Source organism: Peromyscus eremicus, chromosome 6 (assembly GCF_949786415.1).
Source record: "Peromyscus eremicus chromosome 6, PerEre_H2_v1, whole genome shotgun sequence".
NCBI lineage: Eukaryota > Metazoa > Chordata > Mammalia > Rodentia > Cricetidae > Peromyscus > Peromyscus eremicus.
This window is the reverse complement of record NC_081421.1, coordinates 93,550,968-93,571,679: the sequence shown is the minus strand read 5'-3', so window position 1 is coordinate 93,571,679 and position 20,712 is coordinate 93,550,968. Positions and strand designations below refer to the sequence as shown.

General features: G+C 39.8%; 1 protein-coding gene across 1 annotated transcript in view; it reads right to left on the bottom strand.

The window, feature by feature from the left end:
- Window positions 1–227: 227 nt before the first annotated feature.
- Arhgap29 (Rho GTPase activating protein 29) overlaps window positions 228–20,712 on the bottom strand; it is a 35,110-nt gene continuing 14,625 nt past the window's right edge. The window contains exons 11-21 of the mRNA XM_059266613.1: window positions 14,625–14,785; window positions 13,966–14,105; window positions 13,610–13,714; window positions 12,175–12,273; window positions 10,956–11,095; window positions 10,167–10,355; window positions 9,818–9,955; window positions 7,722–7,954; window positions 6,176–6,506; window positions 5,593–5,701; window positions 228–2,268 (exon numbers count right to left, since the gene is read on the bottom strand). Coding sequence (XP_059122596.1) covers window positions 1,382–2,268; window positions 5,593–5,701; window positions 6,176–6,506; window positions 7,722–7,954; window positions 9,818–9,955; window positions 10,167–10,355; window positions 10,956–11,095; window positions 12,175–12,273; window positions 13,610–13,714; window positions 13,966–14,105; window positions 14,625–14,785 — 2,532 coding nt within the window. The 3' untranslated portion in view covers window positions 228–1,381. The remainder of the gene's footprint in view (window positions 2,269–5,592; window positions 5,702–6,175; window positions 6,507–7,721; window positions 7,955–9,817; window positions 9,956–10,166; window positions 10,356–10,955; window positions 11,096–12,174; window positions 12,274–13,609; window positions 13,715–13,965; window positions 14,106–14,624; window positions 14,786–20,712) is intronic.

Sequence of the window (20,712 nt, the reverse complement as noted above, 5' to 3'; positions counted from 1 at the left end):
TAGGGTGTGCAATAAGGAATGAAAACAAAGTTTCATCATGAAAATGCTGGTTACTCATTTCTCCCTGGTTCAGAATGGCACAGACTCCAACACACCTTGTCACAAAACACTCCATGTTGTAGTTATGGGATGCATGACCCAAGTGCTGACCCCTAAGTCAATGGTTAATAACATCAAAGATCACAACATCAGCGCAGTCCTGCCAGACAAGCCATGAGAACCTGAAATACTTTAACAAGTGGATATGTACATGTATTTATCAAATACACAAGGTCATACAAAAGCATAATATAATTCACACATACAAAAGGCTACTGTGTTTGTTGTCCCTTTTACATCCGATTTTAGACAAAACAATGACATAGAGAGTATCAGGAATGCACAAGTTCTGAAAACTAGGTTGTTTTTTCTTAAACAGATCTGATCATCTACACCTCTCAAATTTCTAAACTCTTGGGATCAACTTAAATAAATCTTCACTCATTTGAATAACTATACATTTTCAATGGTTGAAAGTTATGTAGAAAAAGTATATAAAATGATTCATAAGTCAAAACATTTCTTATAAAAGGAACAGTTTAAACAAAACCCGGGTAATAAAAAGAGGAAATGTACTGAATTTTAAAACTTCTGAAAATAGCGTCTTTTCTGGACCACTATATAAAATATTTAAAAGTTCAGAACTGTTGAAAAACAAAAGTTTATATAGATAAAACTAAGATAAAACAAAACAAGCCCCTCAAGCCCCTACAAATGTTATTAAAAACATCTAAAGCCAAATAAAAGGTAACGGAACTACACAGTTCAGGTTTAAGTGCATTTTTTGGGTACAATTAAACCACCACATATAAAAATTGGCAATTAAAATATAATTAAATACAGATTGGCAAACCCTTTGGCCATTATGTAAATATTAAAAAGTGAATTTCCAATGGAAAAATAAAGGCTCACATACATACAACTTCAGAAGCACAAATGATTGAAGATGCCCCATGAAACTGCAGGAACTATAGCCCATGACATCTTCCAGGAACTAGCATTCAGAACTACTTTATAAATATGCACTTGATCTCACTCTGCACAATAAAGCTCATTTTCCCCAACTGCACCTCCTGCTAAAAACTATCATATATTAAGGATGAATTTAAATGGATCATTTGATGAGGAAAATCAACTCTTAAAAAACACGAATCCACGCATTTTCTTTACAACTTCAAAGATCATTCCAGTGAGGCATAAACGCAGCCTAGTCAGAACTCTCTCCATCCCACATGATCAACAAACAACACAATGACAAACAGCTTTGGCAATCCTATACAAAAGGGCCCTGTCCAAACATTCCTTTCACACACAAAACAAACAGAAAATGAATCTGACGACCCTACACAAACTGTGGGATCTCATCCTCAAGGTCTTCAAACTGCTGCATTCGTTTTAGTCGTGGTCTCTGGCAGGCTGGGGTCCCCTCAAGCAGGCCAGGCTCCTCAGAGTTCTCTTTAGGTTGACCACTTGGCTGCACAGGACAGGCTGATGTGGCCCTCAAGTCTGGGTCTGATTTGGCCACAGGACTCTGGGGGGCATGCCCCGGGGCAGGAGGCCCAGCTGCCGTGGGCAATGCTGCCTTCTCCTCAGCCCCCCTGACACTGAGGCTGGGATTAGGTGGTTTGTAAAACGTTGTCCAGTGCTGGGGCTGCAATGTTCTGGGTGCTCTGACAGCAGCCACAGGACAGGAATCAGAGGACCTCCGCTCTGACGCGTCTCTTGCTGACCTGGCTGGCTCTGCGTGTGCTTTACTGGCCTGGGTGCCACCACCAGAATGGTCCTCGCTATTCCCTATATTTGCGGTCAATCCTTTCTCAGGGTGTGCACTGGGCACAACCAATGTAGTCTTGGCAGTAAAACTGTTCCGTTCATACTGTTTATCCCAGGATTTCTGGGGACTTTGCTGGTCAAAGCCATTAACTTTGGAACAAGTAGTATTTGAGTTGTCTTTTCTATGAAGTCCTTCAGCGGCAAGACTCTTGCCAACCTTGTCTGACTCTCCATTCCCTATGTTCCTGCTGCTCCTCTCAGGAGAACTTGCAAGCAGCAGCAGCCGATCTACGGGCAAACTTACAGGTCTTATCTTGGTCCTTGGAGTATGTCTCTGCACACTGTTTGCTGCCCTATCAGATTTCAGCAGAAGCAGCTTGGGGCTCTTACAAACCTCTCCCATCTTCTGTGATGCTGACTCAAGCTCTTGGTCAAAAAGCAAATGCACTTGGTTGTCTGAAAAAGAAAGTAGCCCATGATTAACACTAGAATCTATAGACAGACACTGGCTAACAAAATAATTTTATAAAAGTCCCCAGCATGGTATTCTCAGTTGTCTATGCAGAAGACCTAACTGTTCTTTAAAGACACAGTTTGAATTTAAAAGTTCATTTAAAATTTTATGTAAAAAACAACCACAAAGCATTTACAAATTAGTTAAAAACAGAACAAAGTACAAAAACTACTTGTCTAGTAATTTGTTTTAAAGAGCTCCCGATGAACAGGTATTTTCTAGGTCAAAAGATTCAACAGGAAGACACTGGTGAGTTAACTCAGAAAAATTACACCACCTCAGGCCAACCAAATGCAGGTGTGCCCTGAATCCCAGGATCTCAAGACATCCCACTTGAGATGTCTTCAGCTCCTTCGTTCCACAGTGAGAGGGTGCTCGCCACAGCTCTCAGAGCTAACCAACTGTACCACCCACGAGGTCAAACTGAGGATGGAAAACTGGACTTTAGGTAGAATACTGTCATTCACAGGTGGTCTCAAGGCCACTCACCCCGAGTCCTCAGCTTTCCATAGCCTGTCTCTTCTAATTCTGCAAAGGTACTGCCCTTGGCCCCCAGCTCCTTGATGCTAAGACACAGCAAACGATTGGCACCCTGATACTGTTCTGACTCTGAGTAGCAGCTGGTCATGGCTCTGTGTGTGGCTTGAGTCTTCTGCTTTGTGACACATGCTGGACATGGTATACAGGTGAGTACCAGCGTCACTTGTCAGTCATCAGCTCATCTAACCCCTGTAACCTTTTTATTTAAAAAATGAATTATGTGTGTCTGTGTGCATAGATGCTCTCAGAGACAAGGTGTTGGATCCCTCTGGAGCTTGAGCTGAGTTCCGGGCAGCTATGAGCAGCCGGGGTGGGTACTGGGAATTGAATGCAGGTCAACTCACCAAGCACTCTTACCCGCTGAGCCATCTCTCCAGCCCCCAGATGACCTTTCTTCCTGAGTTCTTTCCACATTCACAGAGTATCTATGGACCTGACTTACTGCAGTTGGCCTGCAAGAACCAGAGTACACGCACTCCTTCGGTTCTGCAACAAGAGTCACTAGCAAAACAGAAAACAGTGTAGGTTCCAGGTCAGCTGCCTGGTCACCTCTTGGTCTTGATCTGCACTGGAAAGGTCACTGTATGGTCCCTACCTGCCTTCACCTGTCACATAAGAATACATGTGTCTAAGTTGTCATGCGGTCTAAACAGTCTAACAAAAAAAGTACCTAGAACTATCTTGTATATAATAAATACTAAAAAAAATCCCTTCAAATTATTTATGTTTATTAATATTACTAATTGGGAACCTAATTTCATGGGGTAGTGAAAAACAAAAAATAGGTTAGATTTATAAATTAAAATAAAATTAAAATCCTATCTGAATAATTCATTAAACATATGACTTTTGGTATCGTTTTTCTCTCAGACTGTCAGCTATGAGTTCCTGAATAACTATTTAGAGATTTAATATTAATTACAAACTGTTTGGCCTATTGCTCAGGCTTATTACCAACCAGCTCTTATAACTTAAATTAACCCATTTCAATTCATCTATATTTTGCCACGTGGCTGTGGCATTACGGGTCTGCTGGCATCTTGCTCCTTGGGCAGGTAGATGGTGACTGTTCCCGACTCCACCCTTCTTCTCCCTGTCTCTCTGCTTGGATTTCCTGCCTGGCTCTTATCCTGCCTTGCCATAGGCTAAAGCAGCTTCACTTATTAACTAATGGGAGCAACACATATTCACAGAGTACAAAACGACATCCCACATCACTCTACTCCAGGATACCTTCCCATCAAGGTGAGAAAAACACTAAGCTGTTCTCTCAGGCACTATGGCACAGCTAATGTACAGCATCAAACGGAGAAGTCAGGTAGGTTCCCTTCCTTTCTCAGGCCATGCTCCCTGATATTTGATTACACATCAACTCTGACCTTTCTGCCAAGCTAGATTACAGAATTACAGTACAAAATGCACGTATTTTCATCAGCATGACAGCTACCAGTCAACAAAATCAGAGGAAAACTGCTGATGGAGATGTCAGATCAAGCAAATGAATGAGGTACACCTATGTGCCCAGTGCAAAGGTAGTCCACAGGAAAAGCACATAAAAATGTTTGGAGTCTAAACTTTTCCATTTTCAGAACTCTTTTTTTGGGGGGGGGGTGCGCGTTGAGACAGGGTTTCTCCATGTAGTTTTGGTGCCTGTCCTGGATTTCAATCTATGGACCAGGCTGGCCTTGAACTCACAGAGATCTGCCTGGCTCTGCCTCCCGAGTGCTGGGATTAAAGGCATGCGCCACCAATGCCTGGCTTAAACTCTTTTTAAAAATTAAAAAAATAATTCTTTTTTTTAAGATTTATTTTATACATATGAGTGTTTACTACTCTACATATGTGCACCCCATGAGTGCCGGGGCCAGTGAAAGCCAGAAGAGGGCATCAGATCCTCTGAAACCTGAGTTACAGATGGATGTAAGCCACCATGTAGATGCTGGGAATCAAACCTGGGTCCTGTAGCAAGTGCTCTAAACCACTGAGTCATCTTTCCAGCCCACTATGGTTTAATGCCTATCAGCAGTTAAATTTAGCAATACTTTGAATCACATTACAAAACATGTTATCCATTAGCACACTGCTGAAGACTTATCTGCCTTGACTTTAACTGAACATGAAGCAAAAGTTAAAACAAAACAAAATTTTAGCAGGAGCACAAAACCACTTAGGATCTCTAAGGCATCTTTAATAAATGTGAGGGACAGGGCTGGAGAGATGGCTCGGTTGTCAACGCATTAGTCCCACAACAAGGACCAGTATACACTTTCCGAGTGAGAACCCATGTTAATGTTGGGGGTGGCTGGCAGTTTGCCCAGGATTCCAGCCTCAGAAGGCAGAGATGGTCAGAGCAAGCTGGCTTCCAGGACTAGCCCTATCAGCAAGCCCTGGGTTTGATTAGTAGACACTGCCTTAATAAATCAGGTAGAAGCGAGACCAAAGAAGATTCCCGACACAACCCTGGGCATCCATATGCATGTCCGCACATACATGAAAAGCACGGATGCACACACAAATGGCAAAACAGAAAAGCAAAGTACACCAAAAGGCAACTTTCTCAGTGGCTGGCGCAGACTTGGAAGTGACAAAACGTGGAGGTTCGGACCTCCCTTCCGTGGCTTGTGTCTGTCTCTGCAGTACTGGGGGCCGGACCTGGTGCACTCACCTTGGCTTTTAATAATGGTTTATCTGTAAAGTCTCAATTTCGTGCCCATATGGCTACTCACCAATGAGAGAAGCATCACATTTTCCCAATGCATTCTGTTTGCGTTCTGATTCTTCAAATGATGTAGCTAATTCAAAAGTTTTGCTCTCACAATCTGCAGTATGGAAATCCTGCTAATAGAAGAGAATATTCACACTTGTAGAAGCAAAGCACATTTCAAAAACCATACAGTTCCAGTGCAATTCTTTAACAGTCAAAACTTTGGCTTAACAGGAAAAGGTGCCGTTCACCCGAGCCTGACAACCCGAGTGTGAGTCCCAGAGCCCATGTAAAAGACTGGATGTAGTGAGTGGCACGTGTCTGCAATCCTAGTGTGTCTACAATGAGGTAAGAGGCAGAGACCCAGGAACTGCTCAGAAGCTTGTGAGCCAGCTAATTTAGAGCATACAGCACAGTAGCAGAAACCAGACCCTGACTCTACACTGGTGGAAGGTGAAAACTGACTCCCCAAAGTTGTCCTCCGACTTCCACCCCGGTGCCATGGCATACACAAGCCCGTCTTCTCATTTGTGTGCATGCTTGTACACACACACACACACACACACACACACACACACACACACACACACAAAGAAACCACTTACTTCCTTTGAAGAAAAGAATAGTGGTTTCATAGAATGATCTGAATCTCTCTCATCTGGTGATAACAGAGGTCTTGGAAGATACCCTTGATCAACCTGAGGCGCAACAGCACCTGCACTCGATATAACAACATCTTGGGGCTGGAGGGACCCATCGAAGATCTTCTGCGAGTAAGTAATGAGGAACTCCACTAATCGTGCCTGGTTAGAATACTCAGCAAGTGACGAGATGGTGACAGGGGCAGTTGTGGGCCTTGGCCTAATGAGACTTGGTCCAAATATCACCCCCAAGTTCTTAGAATTCATCTTGTTTTCTTCTGCATGATCTACCACCCTGCAAAGCAGAACACACAAAGCTTTATGAGACATGCCTGTTAAAGTTCTTCAATGTAGTTTACTATGGGTTGGAAAGAGTAGATAGAAACCCGTTTCTCTAGCCTGGCACACAGGAGGCACCTGAGGGACCACGTTGATTGCTTCGACACACACAGGCTACAAAAGCCTAGAAAACAGTCAAGGGTCAAGTTGTGAGAGAGATCTAAGAAAAATACATATTTACTTGATTAAAATATTGATCATGTGCCAAATTTGGTTTAATAGTATTTTTGTATTAGGATAAAAACCAAGGAGAAGGAATTACTGATATTTTCTCAGCAGATACAAAAAAAGGATCCTTAACAATTACTTCTGTATATGCTTCCAGGTCTTTATTATAACGGAAACAGAATACTACTGTCAATTTCCTATAACCAAGGCTATTTCTCAAGCCTAGATGACTCCCTCTGAGAGCCTCCATACTAGATGGTCACTCTCACATTCCCAGTTTTCTTCCAGCTCTCATCACCCTTTGTTTCTATGACGACTCACAGAGACTAGAACTTGTATAAAGACTTCCACTCCAGTCCATTCTCAAGATCTCTGCCAGAAAGATCTAACAGGCAAATCTGAGCATGTAAAATTCCTGGCTCAAAAATCTTTAGTGGGTACACAAGCAAGATGGCAAACAACCGTTAGGTATGTAAGATCTTATCAGTTCCCACTGTGCATTCTGTAGTGCAGCCTAACCACGTCACTTTATTTCCTAAATGTAAACTGCTCCACTTATCTGTGTCTGTTACCCTCTGCCTGGAATGCTCTTCTGAGCATTCTTGGACCACTAAGTCACTACCGAGTTCTTTAAGCCTCACTTGAGGGCTGCTTCCTCTGACTTACCCCATCTTCCTTTGCATGCTGTACACACCTACTGAACAAATGATGCTGCTCTGTGTGTGCGTGCAGGTCTGTGAGCCCACAGATGACAGAAACTCTGTTTCCATCCCGTTTCTCCAACCAGAGCCAGGCACACAGCAGACATATGAGGATGATGTTGGCTGCCTGAATATACACTCACTCCCTTTCCTCTAACATGTTAGAAAAATGAAATTCATTTTAAAAATACAGGAATGTACTTAACACTACTATAGTATTAAAAATGGTAAAAGTTTTGCTACATTTTATTCAACAAAAAACTACTCACTAAAGGTTATGTCTATTTATGTAAAACTCTCACCGCTTCAGATGTACGATGAGGTAATGAAGACTATTAAAATTTGATGCCGGCAACTGCCTCAGTAGGTCTTTGCTCCTCAGAAGGATTCGGTTGATTTCTATGCACACATGTGGGTGTTTTCTGTCTTCAGGGCTCTCCTTTTTTGCTTCTTGTTCTTCATTTACATGTTGTATCTCTTTTGCAAGGTCTATAAACTCCTTGTATAATCTGAATAAAATAAATGGTTCTGGGAGCTAAAGAAATAAAATTACATTATGAATATTGTTCTGTCTTTCTTTTTCCTGCTATAATGTTAACTATCATTCATAGCTAATCAATGATTCACCATGTTCTTTTAGGTTAACAAGATTTAAAGTAGGCCTTTAGCTATGTATGTCTGGGGCTGGAAAGATGGCTCAGTGGTTAAGAGAACTGGCTTCTTTTCTAGAGGGATGTGAATTCCATTCCCAGCTACCACACAGCTAGTCATAACTGTCTGTAACACCAGTTCCAGAGGATCTGATGGGCTTCTAGCTTCCTTGGGCACCAAGCATGCATGTGGTACAGACATACATGCTGGCAAAACATCCATTAAAAAAAAAAGTTTAAATGTATATGCTTACTACAGATATGATCTATTACGTTAATCTGAAATCACTGTCATAAGTTAAATATTTAAGACATTAACTAACAGACAATAAAATTCTAAAACTAAAAGTTCCACAAGGGATTTTAAAATGCTGATCTACGTCTATATTTATATTCATTACCATCCCAATGTTACTACTGATTTAATAAAACAAATCCACTATAATACACAGATGCAGTCATACGTATCAGAAGGAACAGTCCACCAGAGTTTGTAGTGATCAAAGAGTGATCCTAGAGATAGAGAAGTTTATAGCAGTGGGAAAAGATGAGGCTGAGGGAATCTTCTAGAAAGTACTACAGGACAGCAAAAGCATGAGAATGAGCAGAGACAGAGGAGAGACCTGAGTCAGCACAGGTTGCCGAGCACCCAAAGCAAAGTTTTACCTGCAAAGTACAGACATTTACTATCTACGCTGTTCCATTTTCATCAAGAAAATAGAATAAAAACATTTACAGATGAATAAGGTCCATCTTGTTCAATGACAGACATGAACAAAACGGGGGGGGGGGGGGAGGCAGAAACAAAAATATGGGGTATTTTCTTCACACAAAGAAATCCCAAGTCAGAGGCTGTATAAACGACCAACAGACTCCAAAGACTGACATGGTAAGGATTACCAGCACTGCTCTCTACCACCATCTCTTCAACCTTACCCAGGAACAGAATGCCAGACGGGCTTAGCCCAAGTCGTTTTTGTACCCGGTTCACAACACTGTGCCAAACTCCTATACCCTCTCCATAAGCTTCTGCCTGAGGCCACTTACTTTACCCCATAGATATGTTCTCTTTGTAGCTGGCTCCCACAAATCCTGAGACCCAATACTGAGCACAGAAAAAGACAATATAGGATGGCCTACTTCCTGACCACAGTCCTGTTGGTTTTCTAGTCCAGCTACAGGACGGCTCTGCTTCTTGCTCCAAATATGTACTTGAAGGTTTTCCCACTGACCATCTAAAATAGCTGTTTTGAAATATCAGAGAAGACAAAACTAAACCATGATCCAAACACTGTTCTGCTCACTGAATATTCATGGAACAGTTCAATAGTGGCCTTCCCTTACAAAGCTAAACTATGCTTTCAAAGAAAGTCAAGTTTCTAAAATTTAATATAAACACTTCATGTTATTTACTTCTTTATGTCTAGGAAAATGTTTATTCCTTAAATGGTTAGGAAAGGGCTTCCACAGAGTCAGGAGGCTGTAACTGGAAAAGACACATGCAGGTCTTTTGTAAGGTCGAGTAATATTCTATGTTCTTACACTGAGATGAGAAATCAGTGTTTTATTATTATTACTTCTAATTGTATGTCTGACTTATTTACGCTATGACCTATACATTAATATTTAGAAGACATCAGTATGGTCTATGTCAATGAAAATACAGCGTACAAGGTTATAAACTGTAAAACAAAACACAAATCACATTTTTATGGTTTCAATATGATGATAGGTTATACCAACTTTACCTGTCGTAGGTATAATTTCAAGACATCGCAGATGTCATGTGAACTGAATTCTGAAATGTCTACTAAGTGCATTCCATTTTCCAAAGCTTGGCACAGTTTCTCAGTTTTTATTTTGTTTCCACAAACACGGTAAATTCCCTTGAATAGAGAAACAAATTCTGTTTTAGTTCAAATGGCTTGATGTGTCTACTTCACTTTTTTTAGTCTTGCAGGAAAAAACCTAGCTGGGGCCAAATAACATTTTCCAAATAAGTTGGAACAAAACCAACTATGACAAACTGATAGCAAGACTTTTCCTTAGAATAAATGACATGCACTTTTTTTTTTTTTTTTTAAATTTAAGAGGTACCTGGAGACACAAGGCTCTATTTTCAATTTCTGAGGCACATATTTTTAGTACAAAAGGGATGCCATCTGGTTCTTTTTTTGCAACTTGTATAAATTCTGCTCCAAATATGTGCATTTTCCCCTGAAGTTTCTGATGACCACAAATAATGACTAAGTTCTCCAAACACTTCCGATGACAAACGAGGAGACACTACAAGAGAATGACGGTTTAAACTCGTTAGGTCACCTAAAACTGCTTCCAGGTGAGCAGACGATAGGAGACTGGTAATGTAACTGAAACAAGTGTAAAGTGAATTATGTGTAATGTCTGAAACAGAACTAACAACAGGACAAACACAAAACTACAAAAGATACACTACAGCACAACTTATTAAGAACATATTTGTAGGGTTGGAAGAGACAAGGGCTGACCTTCAGCTCAGAGCACCCACAGAACGTCTCACAACCATCTGTAACTCCAGCCCCAGGGCATCTGATGCCCTTCTCTGGCCTCCAAAGGCACTGTACACATTTAGTGCACAGACATGCATGCAGGAAATCCATCAACACACATAAAATAAAAAATAAAGTAAAAAAGTATATATTTATTTGTAAAAGAACCTAATAAATAAAATCCTAACAAAAATGAAATGCACACAGTGAAAAAATCAACACTATTTAGTGACACATATGTATGAAGATGCCACAACAAAACCTATCATTTTACATTCTAATAAAAAACAGTGGTAAATACAGAGGAATCAACCAACTAAACAAGCGAGAGGCCAATACAATTACAGACAGATCTCACCTCTTCACATTCAACGCCTGGGAACATTACGATGCCTTCACAATCCCTACATTTTGTGGGGGATCTCAACTTGCGAAACTTGTGAGTGAGAGCTGCTTTTGACATCAGTGTTTTCTTAAATGCACCAAGGGAATTGGGTCCTTGAAACAGACATAGTACATGAGAATGAAAAGGTGACAAATTATTTTATGTGTTCTAAGTATAATCCTTAGACTTTTCAATCATCTACACGTTACAAAACTATTACAACTCTTGTCTGGGGTTTCTAACATCAAAAACATCCAACTTAGAGATATAACCACATACTTCTATCAAATGATTTAGCTGTAAAGCCACCACCAAACCGGTAAGTTAATTCTAAGGTAACATGTACACGATGTTCTCAGAATGAGAAAGTTTATGCTTTTATTAAGATGTCCTGTACAGAACAGGAAAGTATGTTTATGGGTGGCATTATATTCCTAAGAAAACTCAATTACTACTTCAAAAGAGCTAGTCACATGAAGCTAGCATGCCAGCAATATGTGCATTAAAGATAGAACTAGTGTTATGAAATTACAGATTAATACTAGCTAGTTATATATTTAAGCCACAGTGGAAGTCAGATATCCTATTAATTTGGGAAATTCTGCCAAAAGAGATAGACATATGAATGTACCAAAGATACAAAAGCTAATTCATATACGTTCAATTCAAGTCATTAAGTAACTGATTTTTATATCTTCAGCACCCACAACTGTCCTTGTCCTTGAGAAGTACATTTATCTGCTTTTCCAACTTGGCTTCCTGCAGTTTCTTCATTATTGGAATTATTGTTCTGCTGTACTCAAGCTAGAAGCCAGGGCTTCGTGCATAATAAGGAAGAGTTTTACTACTGAAGTTTTTGCCCATAGCCTCTGCACTATTAAGAATGAGCTTTTCCAGAATTTTTCATGCATTGCCACCCTTTTAACAGAAAGTTGCTGTACTGAACTTATAAAAGAACACCATATACAACCTGCTGTTCTACACACTAGCAGTATGTCTTAGATCTAGGAGTTTTACTCCTTATTCTTGTGGACATTATTTCAATCATCTAATCAATTCATGATCAGTTCATCTCATATACATAAACATGCAGATATATCTAAGATATGTCTAACAAAGTAATGATCTAGTATTATGCATCGCCACTATTTCAACTGGGTTAGCGGGTCCTAAAAGAAGATGAATGTGATACCAGCTTCTGAAGGGGACGGTGGCTCCCGTTCATCGAGATCATCAGCAGAAGACATGGTGCCACTGGATGGAGTTCGTGGAAGTTTCCGATGAAAGTCTCCTAAAAGGAAATTGTGGATACCATTCTCTGACTAGTCAGTCAAGAACAGCAGAAATAAGTAGTGATAAAAGTCTTAGAATTACACAATTTGAATTATTTTATTAGCTTTGATTGAAATTTTTCTTTTACTCTCAAAATCTAGGTAACAGGGGATTCAGATATTCATTTCTGGGAATAAAAAGAATATAATTAAATCTGATTAAAAAAAAAAGAAAAAGAAAAAAGGGCCAGGTGGTGGTGGCGGCGGCGGCGGCGCACGCCTTTAATCCCAGCACTCAGGAGGCAGAGGCAGGTGGATCTCTCTGAGTTTGAGGCCAGCCTGGTCTACAGAGCAAGTTTCAGGACAGGCTCCAAAGCTATAGAGAGTAACCCTGTCTTGAAACAAACAAACAAACAAAAAAGATTACCTATTCTTATGAGCCCTTACTATCCAGTTCTTATAGTCAGCACTTGAGGTTTCAGGCTTTACAAGGACAGGCAGCATCTTCCATTCATATTTTAATGATCTTTCATTACTAAGTTATTATAGAGTATGAACATGGAGACAGCTATTCACATCAACATGGATGAAGGAAGTCAAGGCTTAGTTGGGGTGCAGGCTGTAATCCCAGCTACTTGGGAGACTGAAGAAGGAAGAGCACAGGACTCAAAGCTTGCCTGGACTATAGAATAAATTCAAGGCCTGCCTGGGCAACTTAGTGAGCCTGTTTCAAAAAAAAGTTTAAAAACAGGATCAGTGTATATAGCTCATGCAAGAAGTCTTAAGTCCAATCCCTAATACCAAATCAAGAGTAAGGAAATGATTTTATTTTTATAGCATCCAGAAGAGGATAAAGTCCATGAAATACGTTGCCATAAACATTTAAAATAGCTGGGGGAATGTTTTATTCTGGTGAGATAGGAAGTGACATATCTATATATATGTATGTTACTTATATCTGTATTTGTGAAGCTTCTCATGTACTATTAATGTTCTACCTGCTGGGCTAGATGATGATTCCATGTAAAAGTTTCATTGTTTTTCTTTAAATTACACATATATATGTATATTCTCTTATGTCAGAGATAGATCATCCTAAAACTATGCTCGTTAAAAATATCCCAAATGGAGCCAGGTGGTGGTGGTGCACTTGGGAGGCAGAGGCAGGTGGATCTCTGTGAGTTCAAGGCCAGCCTGGGCTACAGAGAGTTCCAGGAAAGGCACAAAGCTACACAGAGAAACTCTGTCTTGAAAAACAAAAACAAAAACAAAAACAAAAACAAAAAAAAAGAAAAATCCCAAATAGACTATTTCAGCCTTTCACTGAATTTTCAGTCAGACTAGATATATCTGTACCTGGACTTATAGATTCGGAATCCAGAGATCTAGATTCACTGCTTCCTCCAGTACTCTCAGAGTCACTAAACATCCCGAACTTCCATGATCTTATCAAAGAAGGACCTTTAAAAAAAAGAAGAGTTAAAAACTTGCCTACAGGTAGATTTCATAAGGTGAAATACTGACATTTACATTATGTAAAAGGAAATGATTCAAACTTCTTTAACAACGGCTAATTATGGACTTTTGAGACTGCACAGTGGTTAGAACTGTAAATGAGCTAACAGTAGACTAGTTCCAGAGCTCAAATTCATTTGGTAAGCGCGTGAGTCCCGCTGTTGACAAGGAAGTGCTTGCTCCAGTACGAAACGCACCTGTCATGTCTGCACTGTTAGAGCACCTGTCCTCTTCCAGTTTACTGCAACTGTCAGGGAGGCGGGCGACGTCCTCTAAAGAGTCAGCAGGTCCATATCCAGACGTCTGGGGACTACTGGTTATCTTTTTATTTACATTCCTATAGGGTGAAAATAAATAAGGCTCATCACTAATGGTCTATTAAAAAACTTGTTAATAAATATAGAATAAGTAAGCTTACTAAATATTAATAACTTTATTATACAGATTCTTTTAAAGATTTGAATAAAGCTTTTAATGTGCACTTATAACAGCTGAAATATGCAAGAAGTGTAACAAAAGAATAGTCAATGTTATGATTAAACTTTTCTAATATAGCATTAGTGGAAAATACAGGTTAAGTTTTTGGGATACTCAAAATATGTAGGTTACTATTTGCTATTCCCAAAGGATTTTTAAGACTCAAAGTGAAGTCTGTCTGTGTGAAAATGAAAAGCTTTGTTCTCAACTATGTTACATCTATTCCTTAAATGTACTAAGAAACCACAAAATAATATGAAAATATCGAAAAAAGTTAAAGTTAATATTTCAGTGTAAGAAAAGACACTTCCCTATAAACTTAGTAACTCAGCAAACGATTTCTCTCTTGAAATAATTTCACCTATCCATAAATTCTTACCCATCAATCTTTTCTTCTATTTCCCTTGAGCTTGTAGCCTTCACAAATTCACTGTACTCCTGACCTGGATCATAGAGCTTGGCACTATCACAGAGAGACTGTAAGCTGTTGGCAAGGGCTGCAGCCTGTAGCTGCTGCATATGGAAGAGGTTAACTGTTACCTACAGTCAAAGACAAGATGGACATAACTCATGAGATACAAAATGCTATGATAATGCATTTATGTAAACCAGCACACCAATAAAAAGGTCATGCATCTGACACACTCAACACTGAGTATCGATATCAGCACGCTATGTTGACTGTGGCATGCACACTTAGAATGGAAATCAAACAGCAGCTTTAATCTACCAGCTAATCATGATCAATTCCAGCAAGATGGGTTTAAAATTACAACCCATATCCTTGCTGGTTAATGGCTTTAGGACACGATGTGTCTCAGGATCTCTAGCTCTACCCTGATGGTTGACCCACAATTGTCTAAACTCCTAAATGAAAAACACATGGATGGGGGAATCTTCCAATTATAAGTAGCATTATTTCAACTATTTTCACTTTTTCCTTTTTTAAAAGTTCTTTTCTTTGAGATGAGGTCTTGTTATGTTGCCCATGCTGGCCTGAAATGTGAGATATTTTCGTCTCAGGCTCCTAATTAGTCTACTACATTTAGACAACTGTCATTCCTATTTACAGTAATGACTACTACAATAGTGGTTATAAAACTCACATAATAAGCCAGAGTTCATAAAATATCTGAGTTTTATATTAACTAATTTCAAACACACACTATACTTCAGTATATTATGGCAAATCAATGGGCTATTCATCCTCATCTACTTATATATGATCCTAAGGGTGGTTCCTAACATATTTTGTGGTACTGAAAAATGTTATAAACATTATATAAGAATGTCAACTTGTGCTGGTGAGATGGCTCAGCTGGTAAAGGCACTTGCCCAACAAGCCTGATGACCTGAGTTCAAGTCCGGGAACATGTAAAAGTGGAGAAGGGAACCCAACTCCAGAAAGTTGTTCTCTGACTGCCACTCACATTCTACGGCAAGCACGTCTGTCATCACACATACACACAACCCCCATATATACCAATAACAAATTAAAAAGCAGTGACTACTAGCCCATGGAGTACTACCATGTATGTGTTTGTGGAGGGTATTTTCAACACAGTAGGTCAGGGAAGGCTGAAGACTGAACACCTGAAATATGACGACGTGAGAAAGAGCCAGGACATAGCTCCAGGGAGAAGGTCAATTCAAACAAAAGGTGCAGAAAGGAGTGGGACAGAGCTTGTGCTCCAGAAGCAGACAAAAGGTCAATGGGCTAACGCACACAAGGAAGCAATTGCTGTTGGACACAGGGCAGGAAAGGGAGCAGTCAACTCAACCATGGAGTCTGAAGGACTGCAGGGAAAGGGGAACAGGAAGCCAGCTAAAGACTTTAAGCAAAGCATGATCTCATTTATTCCCTAAAGTGCCACTCTAGATTCTGTGTGGCGAATATACTTAAGGAAACAATATGGAAAAAATGTCAAATTTTGATTAATATTATTTCAAAAAGACTATCATGTTTTCTCTTCAGCACTCAGGGTTTATCAGATGACAGGCAGAACACACGACCACAGTCCTTTCCAAGGGGGATAACACATTTCTCTAAGGACAAGCCAGTGAACATACGCAGTATTTGAAATGTATTACCCAAAAGAACAGTTCATGTCTTAACCCTTCAATTAACAAAGGAAATTCAGCCTTTATTTGGTACAGTTTAAATCCAATGACTGGCTATACTAAGGCAGCCTAATGCTAATGGTGAGTTGAACTTGCTTGATCCAAAGGGTAACTAATATGGGCGACAGACACTGATCAAGTTATTTATAATTTCTTTGTCCCAGAAACTTGCATCTGAGAGACTTTGTTCAAATGCAGATTCTGATGCAGAAGTCTGGTTCAAAACTCAAACCTCTACATTACTTATAGGCTACCAGAACAATGTCATGGTGACTGGTCCGAAGACCATCACCCCCACTGGAAAGAAAGACTTTCTCAACTTCTGATTCTGCATCAGTAAAATGAGCTAAAAATATGTGTACCTAGTAGGACCCCTGAGAACTAGGTACATTCATGTAGATGGACATCTTAATACATAGATATGTACTCAATCTTAGCTATTATCAGCTATGATTTGAGGTAAAGGGAGTTTTATAAATATTTTAAGTTATTTTATAAACCTGAAAGCTAATAACAATCAAAATTTGATAAGTAAATGATACAACTTTTAAGAGCTCAAAACATTTTAAAAGTTCCTCATTGAGATGGAATCTTTTCTCCAACTGAATCCACTGAAAAGTCCTGTTCAGAATCCATATATTAATATCATCTATCTAATATATAACAATTTTAGATACATTTTTTGCTTTTCCCACTCCCATAATGCTTTCTAGCCTAGGCTGATTGCCTCAAGTGTAGCATCAGGTATGGATACAGAGAGCTTCAAGAGAGGGCCTCTGTGGACCAAAACAGCCAGGGGGTAGAAATGTGCCTCAAAAGGGGGAAGAGAGCCCTGGTTTCTCTGTTCCATCTTCTGCCCCATTCCTCATACAAGCCCAAATCCTTGGGGCACAAACCTGTAGTAGCAGTGATGGCAGTTACAGGAACTAAACAGATCTAAAACCCTGAAGGGAATCCTCCTTTATGATCAGCTGAACTGTGATCTAAGAATGGTGGTAGACTGTTGAAACTCCTGTAGCTTTCATTTTTCTCTTTATCCCTGTATCTCCCGCCCACCTCCTCCACTTAATAGTGAAGACTTGCTCTCTCCGACTTTCTGGAGAGCAGAAGTGTAAATAGCATTACACTTCAGCTTCCCAGTCAGACCAAGGTGACAGGCCAAGCTGGGAAGGTGAACCTACCTAGTTCAAATGGTCATGTACACTTTAAAACAGTAGTAGGACCCAGAGTCATACAAAATAACACCGAAAATACCTAGGACAGCATTCAAAATGTGTTGTGGAATGCTGTCCTCCGGGCATGGCCCTCTTGAACTCAGCAGCTGTGATTCTCCGGCCCTCCCCTCCCCTCCCCAAGGATACACAGGCAGTTAACAGTTGCTGGGGGTGAGGTGGGGGTGGGCACTCACCAGGCTCTTCCCCTAGAGGACACATAAGCAGTTAACAGCTGCTGGGGAAAAGACTACTCCTTTGTAGTTTAGCTTCTATGGTTGCCCACGCTCCTGTAAGTAATCCCAGTTAAACTGACTGGTTCACTAAACTAGACTCCAACCAAACTTCCTTTGGCAGTTACTGGTACTTTATCAGGGTGAACGGACATTTGCTGCTGATGTTTTCCCAGGAAAAGTTAATGTACAAAATTACTTGTACATTTCCTGATACTGAAATATCAGGACAATCCTAACCACTCAAGAAGACAGCTATCAACCTGAGGTAACTCAGACACCAGGATGAAGCCTCTATGGCAGTTGTTACAATGGGCTGTAGAAGTAAGGGAAGAGCTGGAAAGCTGGGGAAGTGCTTGTCTTGAGTTTAAGCCCCAGAACTCACGTTTAAAAACACAAGAAAAGAAAACAACAACAAAGAACAAGTATGGTGTCCTGTGCTTATACCCCAGCACTGGAAAGGAAGAAGGAACAGATCTCCGGGGTTTGATGGCTCGCCACACCAGCCTACTCAGTGAGAGACCCTGTCTCCAAAGAAAAAAGTGAATGGTTCCTGAGGAATCATACCCATGTGTACAAGATACACACTCATATACATAAAAGGGCAAATTAAACATGGAAAGACACAAATCTCCACAGAGAAACTGAAGACCAACAAAAAAAGGCAGTTTCAGTATTGAAAAATATAATTTCCAAAACAAAAGGTTCCTGAAGGACTATATTGGGAAAGGAAAATAACAAAGGAGAGGTAGTAAACTTGAAGGCAAATCAAAAGGACAATATAACACTCCTCAGCTTATAGTGGGATTATATGTCAATACACTGATCCTAAGTGGAAAATGTAACATTCTGATGAATTTGAAAGAGAGCAAGGAGGGGTATATGGGATGGTTGGAGGGAGGAAAGGGAAGGAAGAAATAATATATTACCTCAATTAAAGTAATAGAAAAGCAAACAAATAACCCCTGCCCCCTCCCATACACACACAAGAACAAAGCCAGTTTGGTGAGGGTTTTTTTTTTTTTTAATGTATATGCATTTAAATAAAAACATTACTACAATTCACGCTGAGTAAAGGGGCTTACATGTGCTAAGTTTTCTGCACCCCACTTGAAGTACTAAAATCCTGGTTCTTAGGGACTCAGTAAACATGATACAAAGCTATGCACACTGGCATGCTTCTGTAATCCTAGTACTTGGGCAGTAACGGTGAGGGCTGCAAGTTTGAGACAGCGAGACCCTGTCTTCAAAATAAAAGTTTAAGTATATACTTGTTCCTCAGTCAGTATCCATGAGGACTGGGTATCTATCCAGGGGACCCCTCAGGTACCCAAATCATGGAGAGTTAAGTCTCTTATGTGTAGTTAGCTTATGCTGCTTATTCTTCCATAAGATTTATCTCTAGATTACATATAATAACTACTAATGCTACACAAATGCAAAGTGAACACAGCCGTTACACTGTATCATTTAAGGAATGGCAAAGAGAAGAGGTCTGTATATATTCAGTAAAGATCAAATTTTTTTTCTATTTGTTGTTGAATCCAAAGATTTGGAATTCACATTTATAGAGGAAAACTGGAAACAGCAAATACACAGCATGCATAAATCTGCATTTCAATTCCTAGTTCAATAACTACAAAATTTAGAGAAAGAATTAATCCCAAAATATGAATTAAGTAAATAAATTAGAGTGTTGATAAACAGTTCAGATAAAACAATACCAACAGATAAAAATAAATGAAAGAATAGGAGTTATAAATAGGAAGGAAATAATATGGTAGGTCTATATCTGACCATGTGTTTACATTAAACATGAATGAATGATCTAACCACTCAAAAGACTGTCAAGAAATGTTTAAAAATCAAGACTAAAGTAAATGCTATTTGTAGGCTATATAAGAAGCTCATTTTAAATATGTTTAAAAATTGTAGGGTAAGGGGCTGGAGAGATGGTGCAGCAGTTAAGAGCATTTGCTGCTCTTGCAGAGGACCAGGGTTCAGTCTTCAGCACCAACATGGCGGCTTACAATCATTTGTAATGTCCACTCCAGGGGATCCATGCCCACTTTTTTACCTTTGCGGACACTAGACACACATGAGCTACACATACATACATACAAGTAAAACATTCATACATATAAAAAAAAAAATCACTCTTAAAAATTAAGGGAAGCCGGGCGGTGGTGGCGCACGCCTTTAATCCCAGTACTCGGGAGGCAGAGCCAGGCGGATCTCTGTGAGTTCGAGGCCAGCCTGGGCTACCAAGTGAGTTCCAGGAAAGGCGCAAAGCTACACAGAGAAACCCTGTCTCGAAAAACAAAACAAAACAAAACAAAACAAAACAAAACAAAAAAAAATTAAGGGAAAAATATATCATGTTCAAAATAATTAAAAGTAAATAGAAATAGCTGTATCATGTTAATACTAAATAAAGTAGAGTAAAAGCAAGGAAATTCACCAGGATAAAGACATTGTGTTGGAGGCCGGGCATGGTGGCACATGCTTTTAATCCCAGAACTCAGGAGGCAGACTCAGGCCATATAAACAATCAAGCTGAGCAAGCCTGGGGAAGCAAGCCAGAATGTGCTTTTCCTCTGTGGTCTCTGCTTCAGTTCCTGCCTGCAGGTTCCTGCCCTGGCTTCCTTGATGCTGGCCTACAACCTCTAAGCCAAATAACCCTTTCCTCCCCAAGTTTATTTCAGGTACTGGTTTATCTGAGCAACAGAAAAGCAAACCAGGAAAGAGATATTTCAAAGAAGATCTGCTATGATGGTGAAACATTTGAAATAGCAGCAGATTTCAAAATATACAAAGCAAAAGCTGATGGAACTAGACACACAGTATGTTGAGGACCTCTAAATTCCCTCAGTAGATAGACACAGTTAAATACAACTAATCA